Here is a 24790-nt window from a genome sequence, read left to right as displayed (position 1 = left end):
ATGTTTCAAATTCCATTTAAAATTGTTAAACTTTTAAATTTTCAAATATCCGCACGTTTAGATGAACCAATTTTTAAATTTACAAATATAAAAAATTCCTAATCCTGAACTTTTTAAATATTACACAAATTTTGGAAATTTTCAAATTTTGTTGAATCTTAAACTTTTTAAATAATTATATTTTTGGTTTGTTACGCTTTTAAATTTTCAAAGATTTTTAATAAAAGATTTTTAACATCTCAATTTTTAGAATTTTTGAATCTTCAAACTTGCGATTGAATTTCGTTAATCCTAAGAAATTTAGCGCGCTTCTCCACTAAGGAAATCCGCAACCTACGCGCAAATTCTAATCTGTACCCAAAAATATTTATCTTTAACGTATAAACCATTCTTTACGTTCAATTAAAAAACTATTTCAACAATTCTCCTGCACTCCCATCTACGATAAGATTCAAACCAACATCCCAATTCTCCCTTCTACAAATTCCTAACTTCCCAAAGAATCAAACATAAAAATCTAACTAATCCAACGCTAAGCAATTTTAACACCCTATATACCACATCACCTTACCCTACATTAAATCACAATCAACGCCATAAACGACCCTGAACTCTACCAAAGACCCAGCGACCTTGAAATCCTGCCACCTCCCAAAAACTTCTCCAAATTCTCAATTCCTCCCTTCTCTCGTTTTATCTTCGTTCTTTCCTCTTTCTCTGGTGGTTTCGTAAGAAACGTGTCAATATTGACGCACCGGCATCCTGTAAGACGAGACCGATTTCCTGGTCGAGGCGACACTGATCTGCAAACGGGTCGTGGTGTTCGACTCGCGAGCCACGAACCGTGAAAACGGCTCGATAATCGCGACGAGGTTCGTTGATTCGTCGCAACGTGTTACGAGCTACCTGTTACACTCGGTGATAAAATGCGGTTCTAAAGAAAGAAAAAAAAGAAGAAGGTAAAGGAAAAGAACGAAGGAAAAAGAGAAGAGTTATCAGTCACGGTTTTGCGATAAGCAAAAGAGCTCGATATATTGTTCAGATAAAAAGTCTCGTCGGTGCTCGTAGCTGGTCGAAACAATGCTTTTTTCCTTCGTTCGTTGCGTCGCGCTCGTGAATCGTGGTAATTTTAATGGTAATTGCCGGTTCCGCTGGTTTTACCATCGATTCCACGGAATGTGCCAACCGATCTCGCGAGTATCGCGAATTACGAACGAGATCTATGCAAAGTGTGAGACGTTTAACGGATCTTTCAATTGACCAAGAAGCACGGTGAAATCGGTATTTTAAAGGGACTTTTTTCTGCGAAGAGCGTGGCTGAGAGCAACCTTTATTGGAAGAATGGAACTTTTGGAATTATTTGTAGAAACGGAGGTAAGGTCCGAGTTGCTTACTTCCTTTTCATCGATTTTAGTTGCTCGATTAGTAAATCGTGGATTATTTTGGATTATTTATTTTGAAAGTGTAAAGAAAGTAGAACTCGTGGAATTATTCATAAAAGGGTAGGTAAAGTTTGAGATTAGTTCTTTACTTTTTTATCGTACCTCTCTAGACATTAGACTGCGGATTTCTATTCGTTTATGTGAAATTGAATGTGCAAAGATGTTGCATAAAGATGCTCGTTATAATATTCACAGATCTCTATTTAGGTACCACTTCCTCCGTAATCTTCATAAGAATGTAAAGTCTTTAGTCCTTTAGTCACTTTTTGCGCATTTAGAGACGAAAATGTTGCAGTTGAACGCTCAAATTATGTAACAGATGGAGGCATTCAACGACTGGAATAGTATTTATATGGTACATTGTGGTTTGGTTATTTTGAGCGCGATATTAGTAGCTGTATGGTAGTAAGACAGTTTTGATGAACTTAAGGATGCCGGTGATAAATGTATCGAGAGCTTGCAAATTAAAGTATCGTTGATTATGAGTTGCTTGTAAAACGGTTAGGTAGAGAAGCTGCCAGCTGAAACTCGTTATCGTCTTCCTCTTAACTGGGGTTAATTGTTATCGTTAATGATCGGTATGCGTGATATAAATTATACTAAATATCCCACGTGCATTCCTTGCACATTTATACGCATATTTGTAAAAGTTTTGAAGAGGAAGCATTCGATTATGTGTAACAAATAAATACAAGTTGGATCGGAATATTCACCTGTTCCTTTAGCGAAAGGAAAAGGAAGATTAAGAAAGTTCAAATGTTGAACCATAATTCCTTGATGTTTCCATGGTTTATAAAGTCAAAAATGTAAAAATTTCGTACCATAATGGAGTCGTCAAAATAAATTTCGTCACGATTTTTCCTGCAGAACCTCCGATTGAACTGTGCCTGTTTGTTCTTCAATTAGCAAGCGACTGTTGGATTTTTTAGTTTCAGAGCAGGTCGACAGACTTCCTCATTTGCACGGCCTACTTCCTTCGAGATTCCTTCTTCGTTATGCCTTTCGCTTCTTTCTTTATCTAGTCGCGAGGGTGTTTCTCGAGATTTTGCCGATCATATGATCGGTTAGTAGCATATCTTTCGAAATTTGTCATATTTTCTACCATCAATCTGCAGCGTCTCAAATCTCCAATATTCGTAAACAAGCGTCGTCGTTCACTTATTCTATAACAATCATAAAATGTTTAACTATAAAAATATACATACATAAAATGTAACAAGTTAAACAACCCAAACCAATGCGTTCCTTTTTTTATTTTTTTACATTGACATAAAGTAGCACAAAAGATGGTGCAACATTTAAAATATAGGATAATGGAACATAATCGTAAATCGTTTCCTTGTTCGTTCACGGTAGTTTATATTTCCGCCAGTCGACTTTTCTAAGAGGACAAAATTAGGCATCCGAATTATCCAGAACCGGATGGAAGGTATATACGCAGGCTCGTGCATACGTGCGTTCCTTTTGCTCCTTCGTGTAAGTACACGACGTTCTATGGTCTTATATATGCATCCCCGCGTACGTGATTCGCTTACTGATTAATTATTCTTCTCTTGGTTTTTTCTCCCTTCTCTACTGCCACCTTCGTCACGTAAATACCGTGACGAAGGAAGAACAGAAGAGAAACCTCGATGGGCCACGAATCACCGAACCCTACGATGACTTTCTTCGTAAACTTTCCTCCTTCTGTCTACTCATCTTTCGCATTTTTCCTTCCTTCTTTTGTTCTCGTAATTTTTTACTTTCCGTTTTCCTCCTTCGGAATTTCTATTTTAAAATTCATGAATGTCGTTAGTGAAAGCTTTAGCAATTCATTAATGTTAGGTGTTATTGGTTTCTTTATAGTAAGTGCTTGCTTATGTTTTCGTGATTTTCGTTTAATGTTTTCTCCAATTGAAATTTTCATTTTACAAACGAGATATATATTATTGATAGAACTTTCTCGTTAACTCCCTCGTTTCTTACTTAATTTTTCTTGTCATTATCTATTTAGTAGGATTTCAGGTTTGATATATAGATGGAGAAAAGATTGTTTCGTTTGAATCCATAAGGGATTAATTCAACTAGGATGGTTTCTGATGGAATTTGAACAATCAGAAAAGAATGACAAAATAAGATAGAAAACAGAATATGTAACTAATGTAACGTAATAATACATAGTATGAAGAAATAAAAGAACAGCATAAAAATCTCAAATACTGATTATCAATACTCTTTTGAAGTTGCACTCGACGTTATATCGTATCTACATTAAATTAAAATTGACACTTTTTGTTAACTATTAATTCCATGATTATCAGAATTAGTCAATTCTAATTATGATTTTTCAGTCATCGTCCAGTTAACAAGTTAAACGATTAAAGTGAAGCAACTGCAAAGAAAGGACTGAGATTCGTGATTGAAAACGACGACATCGTTCCATCCAATTGTATACTCTAGCACGCGTTCACCTGTGCACGTTGGCACAAGTATACAACGCGGAGTATGATGTCACCGATACGAGCTTGGTATTTGGTACAGGAGAACGCGTGATTCGCATGAAAAGCTCGATACGCGAAGCGGCGGCTCTCCGTCGAACGATTTGGTCAGTCGGTTCTTCGCCATATCCGGTCACCGCGCTGGCACACGCGCGTCGTCGCCCGCTACCAAGAACCGGAAGTCACGGAGAGGTCCGAGGGATACTCCGCTCGTGATTGAGCCTGCTAACCCGTGGAACGCTTTTTATAGTTCTTCTGAGGACATTTTTATCCTTCTTAAAGGCACCTTACGCTCGCTTTTCGGGCACACTTCCGGTTGGTCACGCGGAACTTCGATTTCAGTGGCCATTCATCTGCTCGAACGAATCATTGTAATTTCGTAAGTTGCGTTATTTTTTGTCGGATGTTTGTTTAAAGATATATTATTGTTTGGAATGTTCGACGTGGTTTTTCAAAGACGAAGTAGCGAGGAGTATTTTTTATTTTAATTCGACGTGCAGGAATTTAGATTTTGATAATTGAAAAATCGTGATGGTTGGATTGCTTATTAAAAGTGCGAATTTTGATATATTTATATTAGAAAGAAGGAGGAGAAATCGAAAGGTGTAGAAATGTGTAGAATGTATATGAAATATGCAAAATATCAAGAGTATAACACTCGTTATGATATTTACGAAAGAAAAAATTCTCTACATAAATTCCATTTTAATTGTATTCATAAAAATATAAATACGAATAAATATCCGCAATCCATTAATAAAAATCTTATTAATATCGAATATACATCGCGTCCCGTCATCATAAAACCACCCGCTAAAATTCGTATTATTTCTAATTTGTAGAAATTATAATTTCTTACTTTCCTTGAGTGCATTGATAGTTTATCTATCACAAGTGAATCTTAAATCTCATCATAGGTGTCCATCATCTTGGTATCATGAATCTTCCTCTCCAAATCAGAGCAACTGATGACGACTCTATCGGTGCAACAATTCGCAGTTTGCCTCCTAGAAAAGATTTTCATTAACGCCTTGTCGACCGGAAGGTGGTAACTCGTCAATACCAGCGATAGGGACGATCGGTAAGAACAGAAGACGGAGAGGAGGAAGACACGAATCGCACAATCGGTTCCTGACCAATGGAACAAGAAGAACGGGGAAGCTTCACCCCCTCTCGACTTTGGTCGTTCGACGTCGTCTTCGAAGTCGCGACGCCCACGCTATCAGTTATTTGGCGAGTCTCCAGCCTCGTGCAGGTGTCTCTTTCGAATAACGCGTCAACTGTACTTTCTACTGCTCATCCTCTTCATGGACTACCCAGGAGGGATAAAATCAAGATCACACCTGAAGAAAAAAAACACAATTACGGAGAATATTGTATTTTCCTTGTTTGGGAATTGGTCTCCTTGGTTATTTTGTTAAGGTAAGACTATTTTTGGTAAGTTTCGATGATTTTTAACTTGATTTTGTTTGGTTTTAATTCTATAAGGAAGAGTGTGAGTTTGTGGACATTGTGTTAGGAGATTGGAGAAGATATACTTTTTGCTTGAGATTGTTTCTGGTTAAATTAATTAATTAAATAGTATCTTAGATTTTTTTAGGACAAAATTGGAGTTTGCTGGATATTATTGTAGAAGATGGAAGAAGATATACTTTATGTTCGTGATTATTAATTTTGTAGATTGTTCTTAGTTATATGAATTAATAGTTTATAGTTAATAAAATGATAAGTAAGTAATTAGTAATTGGAGTAAATATACTTTACATTTAGGATTATTTTTAGTAAATATTTAGTAGATCGTTAATTTAAAGCTGAAACATAATATGGAGAGGCATACAAAATATCAAAGTACAGCATTCATAATAATCAGTAAGTTTTCTTTCTTAAATTTTCTTCATAAAAGCATGCAGCGTTTAGTAATCTACACACACACATACACACATACACACAGGATTAAGATTTGCATATTTTCTAATCTTTTATTATATATTTGATAATATATAATTTAATCTTTATTAATTTTTTATTAGAATATTGAAATTTTAAAGTAGTTATAGGAAAAAGAAAGAGGTTTCTCTCAACCAAATTCCTTAGATAATATAGTGTTCTGTGATTGAGTGTTCTGTTTAAATCTTTGTGTTCAACGAGAAGAATGTATCCACAATATTAACTGGGCGCCTCGAAGGCAAGATGTCGGCATAGCTGATGCTTTTCAAAATTCGGCTGTGTCACATCCAGCCAGCCGAACGTCCAGACATCAACGCAAATTTCAACCATCAGGAGGATTAAGAAATCATCGTGTCTTCACTCCTAATTTTAACAACAACCATTTAATAAATATCAAACGACAACTAAACACATAAAGATACATGGGAAATATCTTTAAAAATATCTAGAAAATATCTAATACTATTGAAGATTTGAAAAAATGATTGAAAGTATTTAAAAGATATCTGACATCACTGAGAATTTTATAAAATTCATCTTTAAAAACGTTGTACTATATTTTTATCTAATTGATTATTCTTAATTTTAAATATGCTCTAAAAAGTATATGTTCGTTATTTTAAGCTTTAAATTATACTTTAATCTTTTTTTATACCAATTAAATAAAAATAACATGCGTTCTATTGGCCTGGTAATAAAGTATATTTCTGGTAATAAGTATAGAATGAGTTGAGATTCACTTATCGAGGTCAATGGATGTCGAGAGTGAATCAAATTAACGATATAAATTTTGATAAATTTGCAGCGAAGTCATATGCGATACACGTAGATTGTTTTTGACCGAACTTCTACCGGATGCGATGCCGTCTCCAATGGAAAGCGTTGTAACGTGCTGTGCACGCTAATTAATGCGTTAGAAGGACTATTCTTTCGACGTGTTGAACCTGAAGTGTTCAGTAAAACCCTAAACGAAAGGATACTTAAAAAAAAATCGAGAGAAAGGAAATACCTCTCAAGGTTTGTTTTTCCATCGCCACGAGGCTATAAATTGTTTTACGTTCTCTTGTTTTTAACTGAAACAAAGATAATTATTTTATGGTTATTTCAGTATTTTTGGTTATTTTTTGTAGTTATTATTTATAGTAATTCTAACGATAAATTTGTAGATTATTAGGGCTTATCAGCAAACGAAGATTTGAGGCTAATTAAACAGCAATTGAAATCATTACTTTCCCAACTGAAAAAAAATAATTATAATTGTAATGAAATTTCTGACAATTTTATCGGTTTCATGTAAATTGTATAAAATATATAAAAAATAAATTAAATAAGGATATAATTCCTCATAATTACAGCAAGAATATAACAAAGTGGAATATTTTCTAATGAAATTGCAAATTAAATTATTTGAAACTGAACCTTGTTAATTTTATAAATTATAATCTATTAAAATTAATCGATAATTGCTTAAATTAGGCATTATTTTAAAATCACAGTTAATAAACATAGTTAATACGCATTTTGAAAATTGATAATATTGCGTAGTTTAAACTATAAAGTAAATAAAACAATATTTGCGAATTGCGTAAATAATAAATATATGCAAGATAGAGCCGATCTGACACAATAAATTTAATTGCAATAAATCGTGCATCAAATGCACTTTTTCTGTATCTATTCCTTTACCCGCCAGATGTCAGAATGATACAAAAAGAGAAAACGTGCTTGCGTGGTAGAATGCGCGAGTTATGTAGTATGTATGTAGGTTATGTCGTGAAAGATGCATGAGGATGGATCGTTTGATCGCAACCGTACCAAAGCAATAATATGTGAGAATCAGAAATAACTCTAAAGTCATGTTGCGTAATATATAGTCGAAGTAATCAGAGTGAATATTAGATAGCTACTAGCTAAAGTAGGTTCCTTGATGACTAATATCTCAATTAGAGAGGTTATGTTATCGAACTGGCCGTCAATACGATTTCGCGTCCGTCTGTTAACTTCATGACCCGTGCTATGATTCTCCGATCACAATGAAGAATTCGAACAACAAAGAAACCATAAATCTCCTTGATCTGTTATCGGAAAGTGATTCTGATATATCGGACTTGGATTTTACACCTAGAAAGAAGAAAGTTAGACGGTAAGAAAAAACGCGCGTTTTTCAAACCTATATGCTTTCAATTAAATTGGAAGTTCTAAGTATGTAAATTATGTGTAAAATATAATACCATGTTACAGGAAACATCGATCAAGTGCCACAGCAAAAATAAAGCAGACTGATTCTTGCGGATGTAGCAAGTCTGATATGAGGATCATATCATTGTGGTTGACAGCGGTCCTAATTACATTTTGGTTGATAATACTGTCCTGGCTGGCTGTTATTTTATATGGAGAAATTAAAAGGATGGATATCTCTATAAAATCAGGTAAACACATAATTCTTCATTTATGCGTGTTGTCAAGTTCATATTGATACTGATGATTGAATGTGACTGATAATTATTATAATTGCTTTATGCCGCTTTTATTCTGGAACTGATACTGGGAAAAATTCAAAGAATCATAATGTTATTGTAAAGTAATATTAGTAAACTTGACTTAATTTATAATTTATGAACTTTATTATATTCATTTTAAACTAATGCATATATTTATAAAATTTTCATACATATTTCATGTGAATGTAATTCATACTATGAAATTTTCGAGTAAAAATTCCTTTGGTGGAATATTTTTGAATTTCCAATATACAAATGTCTATCTTTGCTATTTCCAACAGCATCGTAAATTTAGGTCGGCTTTCATTATAAAGCAGTGTATTCGACAGTGAAGATCCGACAAGAAAGTTTAAGATATAAATAGTTATAAATAGGAACACTTTTATTTCGGTTCATTCACTTCCGCTAAAATTATTCTTCAATCGAAATATTGATCGTTTAATGTAAAATTTAAACGTTGTGATGTTTAATGTTTTCAAGTTCAGTTTAATTTATATTTCCTATTTTTTCCATTTAAAAATTCCATATTTCTCTTTTACAATTTTGGCACAAAATCTAGATAATATTCGATATGCGATTTCATTTTTTCAATATACATTTACAGTTGTGACACATCAATATCTATCGAATCTTATCGGTCGCGTTATCGCTGACAACGGCTCTATTTTTCTACATTTTCGAATCTCGCGCGTTGCTGTTTTTCCTTCTCTTTTGTTCCTATTTTATTCTGTTTCTTCCATTTCGTATTAATTCAAAATTCCCTATTACCGCGAATTGTTATCATAGGGACCCCTAGCAGGATAGACCGAGCACGGTCGCGTACCAACCCTCAGTCAGTCGATATCTTGCGCACAGCGCGAGTGGTACGCGGTGAGATAGCAGAGGCGTTGTCTACGTTCTTCGTCTCGTATTCTATCGTTCGTAGCTTTTAATAATTTCATTTAACAAATAATACTGGTTGATTCATTTAACAGTCCTCAATTTATTAAGGCGGTATATTAAGTTATAAATCGTGTGTTAGTACGATTTGTTGTTCCTGTATTGTGGAGTTTGTGACTCGGGAATCGATCAGAGAATCGTATGTATAATTTATACCAGACGTAGGTCAAGTTCCGCATGCACCAAGTGCTCGTGGTTTTTGGTGTTTGAAACGTTCGATGGTCGACAGGTGTCACGGTTCTATTCCTCTTTTATTGATTCCCAATCGTCCAACGAACACATAGAAGTGTCTTTAATAGAGTGACGTACGAAAAGTCTTGTGTCTATCTCATAGGGGTGGATATACGAGGGGGTCGATTTGCTTAAGTAACCCCCGCGACTATGACGGATACGTAACACTTGCAATCACGTACACTATCGCTTCAGAATATCTGCTCCTTCCTAATTTTTCACAAGATGTAACGTAGTCCTTAAAGCATATCCTTAAAGGAAATCGCGTTAATCCTCAATTGGTATCGTTGAGTAGTGTATACACAATAAATACATGCCATAATTAACGGTATTTTATATGTTAGAACTGTTTAATATACTTTGATCGTTTATTCTATTGCACTTTGGTCAGTTTGTCTGTTATTTTTTTTGTTTACTCATACAGAAATCATAATTGAAGCTATTTAAGACTATACCCATCATAAGAGATATGAAAATGGTATTTATAATAATTATATTATTTTCCTCATTGGCTTTATCAAAAACATAATCGTTTAATTTGCTTGGACAACGTGTCAAAATAATTATGTTACTCCACAGGTTGATTCAATTACTTCCGTGTATATCGAAAATTGGAAATGATATATAAATTGAATACTTCTCGTTATTATTTGAAAATATTATACAAAAATATTTCTAAATAACTAAACAATAAAGAAATAGATCACTATAATTTCAACAATTAAAAATGAGTAAAATTTTACAAAAAATTTTGATTTAGTTTCAAAGGTTAGGTTATGATTATGTTTTGATATAAAATCAAGACGAATCTTCGTAAAACTGTTTGTAAACGAAAGAAAATGACTTTGAGCCAACTGATCTCCCGATTTCCTTTGTCTTGGAATCTGATTCGTGAATTATTACATCACATGAGATAATTAAGGTATCACCTACACTTTGTATTAATTGGTCGTGAGATGTAGGAGATGCAAATAGACTATTGCATTATATTGACAGACGGTTAATCGTCTGTCAACGTAATTATCATTGAATTAATAATAGAACCACAACCATTTAGAATTACTTAGAGTAATACATGACGTAGTAGATGAAACTTCTGTTTTAAAAATGTACTTTCTAAATTTTTATAAGAATTCCCTCGAACAAGGTTGTACATATTATTTGATACAGCCCTGGAATTGATAAGATATGGGCGTTGAAAACTGCAGAAATTCGTAAGTTGTGACTCCATGTCTCGAATAAAATATAACGAACAAGTATTTAAAGCAACATAGGAAATTAAAATAGTAATTGATAATTTTATTACATCGTCAATTACAAATTAATTTTTTTTATATATATGACTAAAGAAATTAGTTTCATTAACTATATATTATAACGTATCAAACTTTGAATATTCTATTTATTTTAGCGTATCATATGCTTTTTATGAATTTTTGCCATTTCAAATTTCCTATAAACGTATGAACATTCGCAGTTTAGTTACTATTTTTACGAATTATTTTTGAGTGGCTATTTCTAAAAACTTTAAAATAGATTCGTTAAAAGTTTTCCATTACAGCAAGATAAGATAATAGAACTAAAAGTTAAGAAAAACTATTAATTAATGAAACAATTACTGTACTACTAATTTAAAAAGATTTCGATATAGGTGCATAATTATCCAAAAAAATCGAGTTTATCGTCCCGGATCAATTATCCTAATCGATTTTTAGTTGATAATATATTCTTAGTCTAGCCTATGAATAATATGTCGTAAGATTTACTCGAAATTGAGCAATATCATCAAGAAAATTCCTCTTCGATCGATAGAGAGAGAGAAAAAATAAAGAATAAAAAACAAAAAAGTTGGATAGAAACCAATGAAACGTTCGATTTTTCATTTGAATGTTTTGCACTGTTGTGCAAACGTAATCTGAGATGGCAGCGGCGCAACGTGATTAAGTCGCGTCGTCGATTGCTGCTAATCACGAGTACCGCGATGATATTTGTGTCGCTCGTTGCATGTTACCGTGAAGTCATGCGTGCTCGACTTTCGCGAAATTGGAGACTTTTAAGAGGTGTATGAAATCAGAAGTTTCATGGGTCATTTTGGATATTAGTAGAGATATCCATTTTTTGATTCAGCATTGCTACTTTTAAGAATTCTATAATTTCTCGTTGGAGAAAGGACTAATCTTACAAAGTCTTTTACAATTGTACCACGATTAGTGAGATACTTTAAATATAAGAGTTTTATTATTACAATCTACTTTTAAAGACCATAATTTTTTTTTTTGAAAATTTTTATTTCTGTAGTCCTTTTCAATGTTATCATTACTGAGACACTCTAAATAGAAGTATTCTATTATTTTGTTATAGTTTTATTTTTGATCCAATATTTTTTCTATAATCTCTCTTTGACGAAATTTCTATTTTTATAGTATCCCCTTCTTTTTCTCTCTTTTTTTAAAGAGAATTCTATTTCCGAATGGAATTCTCGCGAGGATTCTATTCTTTAGGCGAAATCATTGAACATTCTATACCACATTAATTATTGTTCTATCGAAGTTTTGTTCCTTTTATGGAGCTTTCATTTGTTCAAGGTTACATATTCTTGTGAAGTATATATTTTTTGATTTTTTTTACTTTTTACTTGATTGAAAATTATAATATTTTGTTTGTTTTCATGATTTCTTTTGAAATTCCATTCTTTACTCGAGATCTTTCACTCTTGCAGTATCAAAGTTCTATATTTTTATATTTTCTCTTTTTCCATCTCGTTTATTGTTTCTCTGTCTTCCATTTTTTTTTGCATTCCTCTGTATCCGGATGTCTCCTTGCTAACTGCAAGAAAAAAGATACTATCGATTATATCTTTTATTTCCACAAAGAAAATACATAGCAATTTACAAGTGTTACAAATAAATTGCCCGCTTGAAATTCAATGATATAATGATAAAAACGTAGAAAATAGTAGAATATAGATGCAAAAGTATGAAACTTTTAAATCACATTAAATTATAGAGATCCGAACAAATTTTTATCGAATACTTAGTTTTCCCTTATCTTTATCTCATAAGCGCCAGTTTCTGCTCAGAAACATTCCAAACATGTACTGAATCATTTGTCTTTCGTTCCCTTGTTTTATTGTCCAATTTGTAGATAAGGTGCACAGTGAAGAAACCTAATGGCGTCATAAAACGTTTATTAAACCGACATTCTGATATGTGAGAAGTACTTACAGTTAATTAAAGTCGGATACCAATCGCTATTATCTAAACTTCCAACAGATATAAAATAAGAATATTTTTTCAACTTCATGTCTTCATGGAAAATTCATTTTCCACTTTCCCATCCAGATCTACCAGTTAATAGGTTGTGTGAGTGATCAAGTTTAATTTATTAGCAGTTTTTTATGTAAATAGAATCGTTAGGATATTTTTTCCACCAAGTCCAACCTATTTTGTATGAAATATTTATGAAGCAGATTACTGGGAGTATAACGTAATACGTATTATTTTTACTTATTTTCTTGAAGATTTTTTTTTTACTTACAAACACGTATTCATATAATTATATTTTATAAAGCTTATTTCTCGCTTGCTTATTATTGTAGTGTTGTATTTTAGTAACTTTCTATCATCTTTGGATCATTGATGACACTAATAGCTTTCTAATTCGACATATTTTCTCTTACATGTATTTTTATTTTATATTATATATTTAATACAACGAAAATATACAATTAATGAAATAAAAGCTACAATATGTATGAAATTAAATATTCTACAATTTAGAAATTGTAATAACTTTTATTAATAATTTAATAATTTACGCTTCTCTAAGCGAACTTATGACCGATTGAAGGTTAATACGTTTATAACTCTCTGCATATGTATAACAACAGTACATCTGTAACGATTTCCATATTATAGCAAGGTCTTGACTTGACCCTCTGTAATGTCATACAATTTAAAAGTTCTCTAAGAACAAGTTATTCATTTGCGGAAATAAAGGTTAAAATAAAGATAAAAGGTATAAATACACGATTTCAATTATTGTTTCTAAACAAAAGTATAGATTAAAAACTAAATATACTTCAACTTCCTTACATTCTTCAAACATACTTTTAAAATCAAACATAATTTTAAAATCAAACGAGCGATCGACTGGATTGTCATTTAAAACAAAGATTCCATTACAACGCAGTCGATACCAAACAACACATCCAATTATAAGCATTATTAAAAAGTTTCTTTACTATAACAGTAAAATAACCATCATAACTCGACGACAACCACATCTGGTCCATTGTTCTCCATTCTTTCTCGCTAGATACACGATCACGCGCGTTCAATTTGCTTTTGTATGAATGTATATACCTGCACAAATATGTACTCAGAACGATGTTCATTCATGTGGTAGTGTATTCGTACGGATGTTACCTGTATACGTTGTCAGGTACGACGGGCAGACGATGATAAGAGAACCCGCAGTATGAAACGTTTCGTGGTGATGTTCGGTTCGTGACGCGATTCCTCTTGTTCCATCACGCCTTTCTTTGTCCATGACAGTGATCAATTGCGAATCCTAAGTTTTGTAATACAATGACGACGATATATCTATAAGTAAATAAATAGTGACGATTCATAGTGTAAGATTTACTATGTCCTTTTCGATTGACAGAGGTTTTTTAATATTCTATTGAGTTTCGTTTCGAATTTGTTATGTCCCAATCTTATTTTAGTTTCAACCTAGAGAAAGACTCGTGTTTTAAGAAAGTCTTTGGCACACAATTGATGTGAGAAATAGTAATAATGATTCTTTCATATTTTTTATAAATTAAAAAATTTTTTAACAATAGAAAGATACGATTCGGTAGAATATGACGCAGGAATTCTTCGAGTTTTATCATAAGTTTCCTTCCATCTGGTTTAGTTCCACTGGCGGTTTCCGGTCGATGCTCGTGGGTTGAGGAGTTGGAGTGCTTGGTGTTATGGCGTCGTCGTAGCCATAGTTTAACTTCAATTATCTCCAGAATTATTGAATTCGTTTAAGCGAAGATTTTTTATCTTTACAACCGAGGAAAAAAGTGCCCGTAAGATAAAATAACGTATTCATAAAATTGTGAGTTTATACTTTGCTTTAGGCAATGTTCTGTCTAAATAGTGCTATAGATACCAGTTGCATTATACTTAAGAAATCATTAATAATCTACGTAATACTCATAATCTATGTAAATCTAAACATTAATTTATAATGCACATATATTAATTCTGCATCACATCTTATATGATTAAAATTCATACTTTACTTTAATTGCAGTTTCAATTTTCTTTAATAAATCAGTATTAAGGCACATTTATAATCAGCCACTAATAATTACAAACATTTTAACAACAACAAAAAATTGCAAACTACTTAAACTATACATAATCTACATAAATATTTAGATTATTTTAGATTATTTTACCTCGCATTGAATTTTAAAATTAATATTGGAGGATGTGTAAAATTCAATTTGCTAAAGTTCGATAGTCCTTCACTTGATAGTGTTGTGTTGCTAACAACGCATATGTATAACGTTCGAGTGCTTTATTCGAGTTTCCTTATCTAACGAGTCGATTACCTTGAACAATTTCGACTGATACACTTAAATTGTTTACGATCATTGTGGTCACGTTATCGTACCTTGTGCCCATTTTTTTTTTATGCTCTTTCCTTTTTTTTCCGTTTTTCCTTTCTTCTTTCTTGCTGTTCCTCGTTTTTTCTTAGCTAGTCGAGGTTCTGTTTGCCGGTCGCCTTTCTGGTGCTTTTGTTCCTCCTGACCTCTTTTCGTACCATTCGAGGGCCGGTCCCTTGCTGTTGTAGCATCCCGATCAATCGATCGATTTTGTGATATGCTGAAGAAATCGTTGACAGATTTTTAAAAGCTTGACTATGATCGATTGTTCTCCCGATGAAAGAATTTTTGAACAATAGAGGAGCTGAAGAAATAATGGGAATATAGAATCTTTCCAAGACTGTTTGGATATCCAGATGTTGAGAAAAGTCTAGGAATATAAATTTTGAAAAGGCAGAGGTGGTCTGTGCAGTAAACGAATTTCTCAATGATTGAAAAATTGAGAATATTTGCAAATGCACTGTACAATTCTCTTAATTTTAACAAACATACATTTAGATAATTGTAAATTATTAAATAATTAATGAATTCACAGTCATAGGACATATAATGAGAATGCTAAATACTCAAAGAGTTAGAAGAAGCTATTACGCTATTGTCTAGTTTCCCCAAATTTTTAAAATTCATTCTAGTTGTTTCTCATAAAACTGTTCCGTTATAAAAATACTATGCAATATTTCAAACAAAAAAAAATGGAACGGGTCGAAACATACATCTTGATGTGCAAACTCAACTGTTTTTAGAGGAAATGATCACGCGATACGATACCAATGAATATTCTATTCGCGGAAACGATAGGATCGGAAAAATATGATCACAGAGCTGTAAATTATAGATCGTCGCGTCCTAGCAGCTTGAAACGGTGAAAACGCGACCGAATTTTAAGCACGGAAATGAACCTGCTGCGAACGATTATCAACGTGTGTGTATCGTGCAAAGGTTGATAAAGAAGTATAGAAAAATAAAGAAAGAAAAAAAAGAAGGGTCTCCTCGTGCGCGACAAGCTCGCGTGAAACGAAACGAAGATAGGCGGTTCGGCGTTGCTTGAGATGGACTCAGTGGCGGTGACAGTGCCCCTTCGTCAGCCGACGAAGAAGATGAAGAAACGAAAGGAGCTCGATGCCTTGGCGCCTCCGCATATTGTTTCCCGCCGGAGTTCCGGAAAACGTAGCTCTCAAGTACGTATCGATTGACCGTGACCAAAAATCTTCTCTGAAATGAGATGGAATCCTTTGTAAAATTGTTCGAATTTGTAAAAATTTAGATTTTCAGAGGAAATGTATTTTGAAATCTAAGACCTGTATATGCGTTTAGGTAATAAGATGATTTTTAATAAGAATGAAATAATCTTTATAAAGTGATTACCGTTTGTAAACCTTCTTGTAAATGGAAGCCTTTTTAGGAAAATGTTTTTTTTAAATTCAGAATTGTATTTCTGTTTAAATGCTAGAGGCGTTTTCCGATAAGAATAAAATACCTTTCAAAACTTCGTTTTTTAAATTTCTTAAATCTATAACACTTGACATTTCTTTAAAGTTAAAACATATTCATAAATTATTTCGCGCTTTGATTGAATCAGAAAATAACTAATTAGACCGACGAAAGTTTTGGAACAAATACGAAATTTCGAAGCTTGAAATGGAAATATGTATTGCTTAATATAATTTCTTATTTTAAGTAGTTTATAACAATTAGTGAAAACAAATATAAATACTTATATAATATTTCATGTTTTGGATAAACTGCGAATAAGATGGCGACTTAAGGTATAGCAAGAGATACTTAGTGAAAATTTCTGGATAAATCTGAAATTTTACCAAACTGAAATTGGAAATGTTCTCAATGGAAATACAGAATATTCACGATTTGATTAATTTGTAAAATGTGAAATGTATGAAACAATTATGAAAAGTATGTGTAATATGACAATATGTATGATAATATACATCAATAATAATATATAATATAACATCAATAATATTTACATTGGGTATAATATTATATGGACCATACAATAGGTGGTATTAATAATGTATGAACTGCTGTTTCGTGGAAAAGTTTGTACTAACAGTAAGCAGAGAGTGGATAAGAGACTTATATGTAAGAGGATTAGAGAGAATATAGAGTTTATGGACAAGTAGTACAGGATTTTATCTAATTGGCACATTTTCTGACTGTTTCACCTTTATTCTGTTTGCTTCTAATTGGCTTTTCTTTGTTACTTTATGTATAACACTAAATATCAAATGTTTAATCTTGTTAATATTATGTGAATAATTGTTCTAAGTACTCAATACTCTAAGTATTCATCTTGATTCATTCATCCTTTATGTTACTTCTTTTTCTGTATAAAATTAAATAATCGTAAATTTTGTTTTTTAATTTTCTTTTCAACAATCAATCTAAAACGACTATAAATTGCATCTTATACAACTGTATGCAATGCGTATATGTTATAGCTATATATTTTCTTATCCATATTATCTTATTCAACTCAATTGACCTTTTGATTGACCACGATACGTCTATCATTCTTTCAGAAGGTTATTTTCTTATTTGGACAGTTGGAATAACAAATGGTACCTAAAACAAGTATTTAATTATTATATTTACTTTAAATCATGAATGAAAAAGAAATGACATTATATTGAAAACTATCATAAAAAAGAACAAAATTTAACAATATCTGGATTAAGAACCTAACATTTTATTTTGGTATCAAAATTAAACCTTACTTCAACATCTTGCTTTGATCATGAAACATTGGAAGAAATATTTCCATCTCAAAGAACAGATATGTATTGTAACTTGCCAACATTTTAAATAAACAGGCTTAAAAGAAAAACAAAATTAAATTAAAAACAGATTACAAAATAAATGAATAAATCATTTAAAAAATTATAGAGACGTTTTGAAATAGTATAAATACGAGGAGATTTTGTAAGAAATAAACGTCAAGGAAAAAGGTTTGGAAAACAGTCTGGACAGTTTGGACAGACTGGGACTGATCATCCTAACAATTTCTAGGAGTTACTATCAGATAGCAGCGACGAACGGTCGGAATACTGGAATATATCGACTAGAAATGGCCGCAAATGCAGAGGCAGACGAAGTCGAGCTTGTCCTGGATTTTTTAAAGCTTGTAGTGCCTTTCTGGCTTGTGCCTCTGTATTAGCAACCGCTAGTTTAATTTGGCTGTTCATCGACGTTCGTCAGCAACTTACTGCTCTACGGACCGAACTGGACCAAGGTATATTGCATCTTTGAAGAACGCTCACCAGAGAGACTTCTAAAAAAAGAAATACTTTATTTTAGATCCAAGTTAGAATTGAATTAAGGATTTACGTATATATAGGGTATTTCGTTTTAATTTAGATTCTATATTTTGCATAATAAACACGATTCCATGGTCCTTATTACATAAAACACAGAATACAAATTAAACATTGAATACCTGAAAAAAGATATTTTATTTTAATTCGAAGCTAAAATTAAGTTAAGAGCTTACAGAAAGTTGGAGTAAGTACTTAATCTTAATTTATATTATTTATATACATATTTCTTTACTTCGGCTTCACAGCCAAAAAAAAACTTGATTTATAGTATAATTCACGTGTTATATCTTATCTAATGTATATCTATACATTATCTACTGTATCTATTTTATGTAATAAATACGAAAAAGAAGTTCTTTCATAGGTCCATCATTCAAATTAATTTCATACGCTTACCAATTAGGTCGGTTAGAGTAATGTTATTGTAATTTATATTTTGTATTTTACATCATGAAAATTGTTAATGAAATCCATCAAGTAAGATATAGAATTTAAATTAAAATTAAATGTCGTACAATTAATTGAAATTAATAACCCTGACTTAAATCTAATTTAAACTACTATAATCATCTATAATCTAATGATATAAACTGAGGGGTTAAAGTAGATTATTCTTAAATTATATAACTCTACCCAAACTGTTATACGAGTCACTTACGATCCAATAATACAGATTGAGTAATACAGTAATTGATTCAATAATAATTCGAGAAATGAAGAAGAACTTTAATTGAAAAGGGAAAGAATTCAAGGTGAAGAGTTTAATTAAATTCTTCTCACTTGAAAGCCAAGAACACTTCTTTTATCTTTCGTTTTATTTTTATTTTTTTTTTTTTTTTATAAATGCAATCACGTTGTTACGTGAATCGATCCCCATATAATCGAGTTCCAGAATAGAAATGCGTCTTGTAACTTCTTTTTTCTTCTTTCATTTTTATGCTTCTTTTACTTTAGTTTCCTTTTTAACTGATTATGTTAATTTGTGGCTCAAAGGTATTTATAAAATAAGGCCTTTAGTCTGACGCTAAGTATGTAATTCGCTTATAATGCGACGATCATGGTCGTATAGTAATATGCTTAAGCGAACGAGATCGTCAGTCCGATATGTTGACAAATATTGGATTATGTACTTGGTGTTGATTGGTAGAAATTATTCGAACTATTCTCTGCCAGGTCTTTGAGGATAATTGCGGTGCACGTCAAGAAAAGTAATTCTTAAGTTAACATAAAGCCGATATTCCAATACTGAGATATTTTAAAGTTGATATTAGAGTTGTTGGTGTACCAAGAAATTTTAAGTTGGTATCAATACTTATCTACTTTAAATAAATACATATTAAATTATTTCGATATCACCTACGTTCAACTAAGAATTCTCCGAAGTTTCTTATTGTTCAAGTATTCTTATTACAACTCGACTTTAAACATTGTTTTATTTGCTTTCGCAATGAATATAAATTCATAATCAATGATATTTCAAGTATTTGATGAAGTTTATTTATTTTAATCCTCACAGGCCTTTGTCTTTAAGACCTATGTCTTTAAGACTGATTCCAGTAGGAAACAAATAGATTACGATTCGAATATGTTTACTCATCGTACCTCTTTGTTTCTGGTTAAAACATTCGATAAGATTTTATCGATTCTGGAATTATTGTATCACGTATAAATACTCGTATCGAAACGAGGAAAAGAAAAAACAAGATATCATTTACATTGCAGTTATAGCCGGTAGCGAAGGTGTTCCCGATGCTCTGCAAAAATGTCACTCTCTGTCGAGAGATCTTCAGAACAACCAGAGCATTATCTTTACTCATTTATCAGATCTCAAACTTCAAATCAATAATTTTACAACGCAGGTAATTTCATGATGCTCGAATTTCTTAAGTGTAATTTCTCAACATAAAAATTTTTTTCTTGAAAATAAAAAAAATGATATTCAATAATGATTACTAATTTTTCATTAATAAATATATTAAATGCTCTTAATTTATATAGAAAAATTATTAATATGCTGTATGGTATAATAAGTGATTTATTTTTACACGAAAATTTATTTACAGCTAGCACTTATTCAACGTATTATGCATCATGCAAAAGGTTGGTTCAACGAGGGCCCAGCATTATTTAAAGTGCAGGGAGATTTGAAGGACCTTTCCAGTAGTGTGGTATCATTTGGGAGCCAAATACAAGATCTGAGTAGCACAGTAACAACATTGAAAGAATCAAATGCTAGGATACAAGATGTCCAAACAACAATACAACAGAATGTTACCAGTATCAAGGTTCATATTCTCATTAAAATTTTCCATAAATGCATAAAAATCTGAAGTCTATTTGCTATCTACTTCTATATCAAGAATAGAATTTAAAAAGTTATTTTTCATTTCTTTTTATTATAGAACACAGTAACAGAATTGTCAAATATTACACAAAAGCCTCAGATATTGATTACAAATGAGACAAAGATAAAGACTGAACAATTGAATGCAACAATCATACATTTATCTGATAAATTGATGGACATCAATGAAACATTGTCGAGAGCTGTGCAATGGGTGGCAGAAGATCAGAAGAAAGATCATGTAAATGTTTGAGAATTTATAAAAGATGAAAGTTGTGATGTGCTCACTGATTGAAAAATGTGATATGTTTCGCAGGACAAACTGGTATTGCTTCAGGAAACCACTCAAAATGTTAGCATGAAGGTGATATCCTTAGAAAGAGAGTGTGTGAAGACTACCATACTACAATCTGTTAAGGAACTGGATATTCAAGTACGTTTACGTTCCATATGATCTAAAAAATAATTACCTAATATAACTTGTCAGATAACCTTTGCAGAGAGATTCTTTATTAAAGATTATTTTTTTGGAGAAAATATTTGTATCATTTTATAAATTTATAAATTTTGTAGGTGAAAGAAATTCACACAGCTAACGACGAAATTAGCAAGAAAATGAAGCAATTAGAACAATCGTACGATAGTTTAAAAAATTCAACGAGCTTGATATTGGCGGCGATACCGGATATCCAGACCCAAAGGTTGATCAAGACGAAGATTTTGGAGGAGTCGATCGGTGACGTCGCGACCACGGAACAAGATCGCAGTGTGTTAGGTAAGTTCTTTCGTTCAACCGCCTTGGACCTTGACTTGAAAAGCAAACGTCTGCTCGTGCAGACGAAACAACAAATATTTGATTTCTCTGTTAGACGTATATATGTATCCGTGTTCCTATGTATCCTTCTATTTATGGAAAATTCACATGTAATGAACACATTTCTTTTATTTTAATTTTGGTTTTACTTATTGTAGAATGTTACATTTTCGCAATATTGTAAAAAATTTGCAAAATTTTGTAGGATATTAACATAAAAGATTATTGAAATAAAAGTATAATGGCAAAATTTTCGAATCCTCGAAAAATAACGAATAAATTTTCGAATTCCTAGGTAATAATAGAATTGATAAAGTCTCCATACATGGATCGTAATGGAATATAATAATAAACTAACAAGCATTAAACAAATTCTTTTTATTTTTCAGTATCAAATGAGGCGCCGTCGAAACGCCTGAGGTCAAATCCGTAAAATGTTTCTAAAGGAATTTGTAATATGGTGATGTTCGAGCGAGCTTTCATCTTGTACGATAGTAAAAGCGAATCAGCTGTTTCCTAGGAAGAACATAAAGAGACATTGCGCGTGTGTATGTGTAAATATTAAATAAATTAAGTACGTTGAGAAATTCCATGTATATAGAGAGGTAAATACTTATGACCTGAATCATGTGATCTCTCTTAGTTTCTGTCCCTAAGTGTGCACAGAATGATCTACGAAGATATTTAAGTGGATTATCCTGTTAAATAAAAGAAGAAGAAGAAAAAAAAGATAATGTCTGAAAACTGAGAGCTATTTATAAAAGAGCAATAAGATATACGTTGAATCGTCTAGTACGTACTGTCCAGGTCGAATACCATGTGACAAATGCCAATTTTTAAAGCACGCCACGGCCTGTAATGCGGCTACCTGAATCTATTCAGATACACCATCGAAAAAGTACAAAGAGCGTTTACACTTGTTCTTGCGTTACAAAACATAGACGAGGAAACAAAAAGGAGGTATAAAAAGAAAATAAGCCAAAAAAAAGAAGAAATAAAAAATTTAGAAGGCGTATATCCATACTACGATGTCCACTAATTCGCAATAAAGTTTTCTACTCTTCTACTATTTATAGCGCAGCATAGTCTATCGATTTGCCAAATGTTAGAGAGATTCAACAATCTGCGAACATTCTACACGTTAACGATTGATTTTGTTTTCATTTATTCATAGATTATTCATCTTTTTAGTAATGACATATTGTACAAAGTGTTCAAAACTAAAAGTATGGTGGAAGTGTACTGTCCATGCCTCACCAGAAAGTTTGTTTAGCCAGTATATAGTGAACAAAACGCATTGTGTAGGATTTTTATTCAACCTAAACAGAAAAGTATAGCAAAATGGTAATGTTGTACTTTCATGTTTGTTTATTTTCCTGTGCAGGGTGATCATTTTTATCATTTTTAATTTTATTTATAAGAAAAGGAACTTACAGATGATGTTAAACTATTCTTAAAGTAAATAAGTAGGTATATGCGAAGAATATTTTAAGGCCATTTAGATTTTTTAAACAGTATCTTGAAAGAGTCTTAACATTTTTATATTTTAATCTACATACAGTGGCTCACGAAGATATTTGAACATTCATCACGAAATATTTTTATGTACATATTATGTGTATTATAAAACATTTTGATATCTCATTATCACTACCATGAGATCCAACTATCATGATTATATTCAAAATGTTTAGTATAATACACATAACATAAATACACCATAATACATCAAATATTTCTATAAATGTACAAGTACATCTCATGAGCCACTATATCTAATGTTTTACCGTCCATCTTGATTTCTTTCGAACGTATTTTCGAGGTACGTTCAATTACGTGTAATTTAATGGATCACCTTGTATGAGACAATGTAAATGTACTGTAATCTGTAAGCAGTTTGTAATTAGCGTTATTATATTTTAAATGCGCTCTAAATCCATTTGTGTTATATAAGAGGTAATACACACTAAGTTTCGACTTTTCTCTGCGTTTGAATGTTGTATAATGATTTTCCGCGCGTAGCCATTTTTGGTGGACTGTAGCAATTGTGAATATAGCGTATCTAAATGAGTGTTCGTCCAGTTTAGCGAAGAATGAAACAACCTATTCACAGGTGGAAATGGAAGGTAAAAAAGGAATAATAATGACGAATCGCGTGAAAAAGTTGTATGAAATTTTTATGAATGCATAAAGAGAAAAACAACGCGTATAAACGACAATACGTCGATGTGTGAATAAAGAATTGATTATTCAGATTCAATTATGCTGTTCTTTTCTCTATTTCCTGTTGCTAGTTTATATCAGATTGCTCGAGAAGTTTATAGCATTTTTATTATGAAATTCTGTCAAATAATGAAATGTTTGAATAAATACTGCTCTTTATTAGATATTAAAAAAGAATTAAGGAGATGTATCCAAAATTCGTTAATAAAACAAGCTTCTTTCCCTTCAGTGAATTTTAGCTGGAATGTTTACCTCTACCTAACTCGTTCATCAAATCTACTAGTATATTCATTATTGTTTATAATGGTTTTTATAAAACTTAATACTTTTTCATCTTTTACTTATTTTATGAACAGTATTTACCTCGTCGTGTGTGATTTAAAATTAAATAATGAAATTCAAGACTTATAAAAAGATGGCTAGCTACTCTTCTGGATCTTTGATTTCATTTATGTAATTTTTCGACTAAAAAAAAAAATAAATTTTTCATTATTATGTACCTCATTGATAATTCTATGTAGATAAATACGTATAACGAAAATATTTAATTAGCTTAGAAAATTTCGAATTTGTATCTTCAAAATTTCGCGTATAACTGGCATGCGTATTTGAGTGTTCAAATTGAATTTGTATCACGTAGTTGATCCATGCTTTTAAATGATCAAGCTATGACATTTTAATAAAGATTTTTAATCACTCAAAATCGCTGAAAGAAAATTGACTGAAGATTGACTCGAGACCCTTTCGATACGAGCGATTTTCTAATTTTCAAATATTCGAAACGTCAACTAAATTCACATCCGAAGGATATGTAGTAATCCTAAAATCGAATTGAATTCTCATTTTATGATAAAAAGGTCAAACGTTAAGTT

At 31.8% G+C, this 24790-nt stretch overlaps 1 protein-coding gene and 2 long non-coding RNA genes across 12 annotated transcripts; 2 read left to right on the top strand and 1 right to left on the bottom strand.

Annotated features, from left to right (window-relative positions):
• Positions 1 to 191: 191 nt before the first annotated feature.
• Positions 192 to 7505, bottom strand: LOC105665988. Its single transcript, XR_001098919.3, has 4 exons — positions 6876 to 7505; positions 4983 to 5262; positions 4779 to 4926; positions 192 to 4272 (listed from the first exon to the last, which is right to left on the bottom strand). It is a non-coding gene; the product is annotated as an uncharacterized LOC105665988 (long non-coding RNA).
• Positions 7506 to 7648: 143 nt separating this feature from the next.
• On the top strand, positions 7649 to 23955 carry LOC100647777 (sporulation-specific protein 15). 10 transcript variants are annotated; one of them, XM_012310990.3, is made up of 9 exons: positions 9196 to 9284; positions 15946 to 16380; positions 18230 to 18452; positions 20260 to 20396; positions 20601 to 20822; positions 20940 to 21122; positions 21198 to 21314; positions 21455 to 21656; positions 22085 to 23955. In XM_012310990.3, the coding sequence occupies exons 2-9, from the start codon at positions 16252 to 16254 to the stop codon at positions 22126 to 22128; spliced, it is 1257 nt and encodes a 418-aa protein (XP_012166380.1). In that variant the 5' UTR covers positions 9196 to 9284; positions 15946 to 16251; the 3' UTR covers positions 22129 to 23955. The 10 variants fall into 10 exon arrangements, with proteins under 10 accessions (XP_003397080.1, XP_012166380.1, XP_012166383.1 ...); XM_012310993.3 differs by having other exon boundaries at positions 9200 to 9445; positions 16038 to 16380; XM_003397031.4 differs by having other exon boundaries at positions 9200 to 9445.
• On the top strand, positions 14231 to 14596 carry LOC125385581. The gene is made up of 2 exons (XR_007225014.1): positions 14231 to 14330; positions 14458 to 14596. It is a non-coding gene; the product is annotated as an uncharacterized LOC125385581 (long non-coding RNA).
• Positions 23956 to 24790: the final 835 nt, after the last annotated feature.

The sequence above is a fragment of the Bombus terrestris genome, chromosome 8 (assembly GCF_910591885.1).
Source record: "Bombus terrestris chromosome 8, iyBomTerr1.2, whole genome shotgun sequence".
Lineage (NCBI taxonomy): Eukaryota > Metazoa > Arthropoda > Insecta > Hymenoptera > Apidae > Bombus > Bombus terrestris.
The sequence above is the reverse complement of the archived record's forward strand: the minus strand, read 5'-3'. Positions and strand labels throughout refer to the sequence as shown.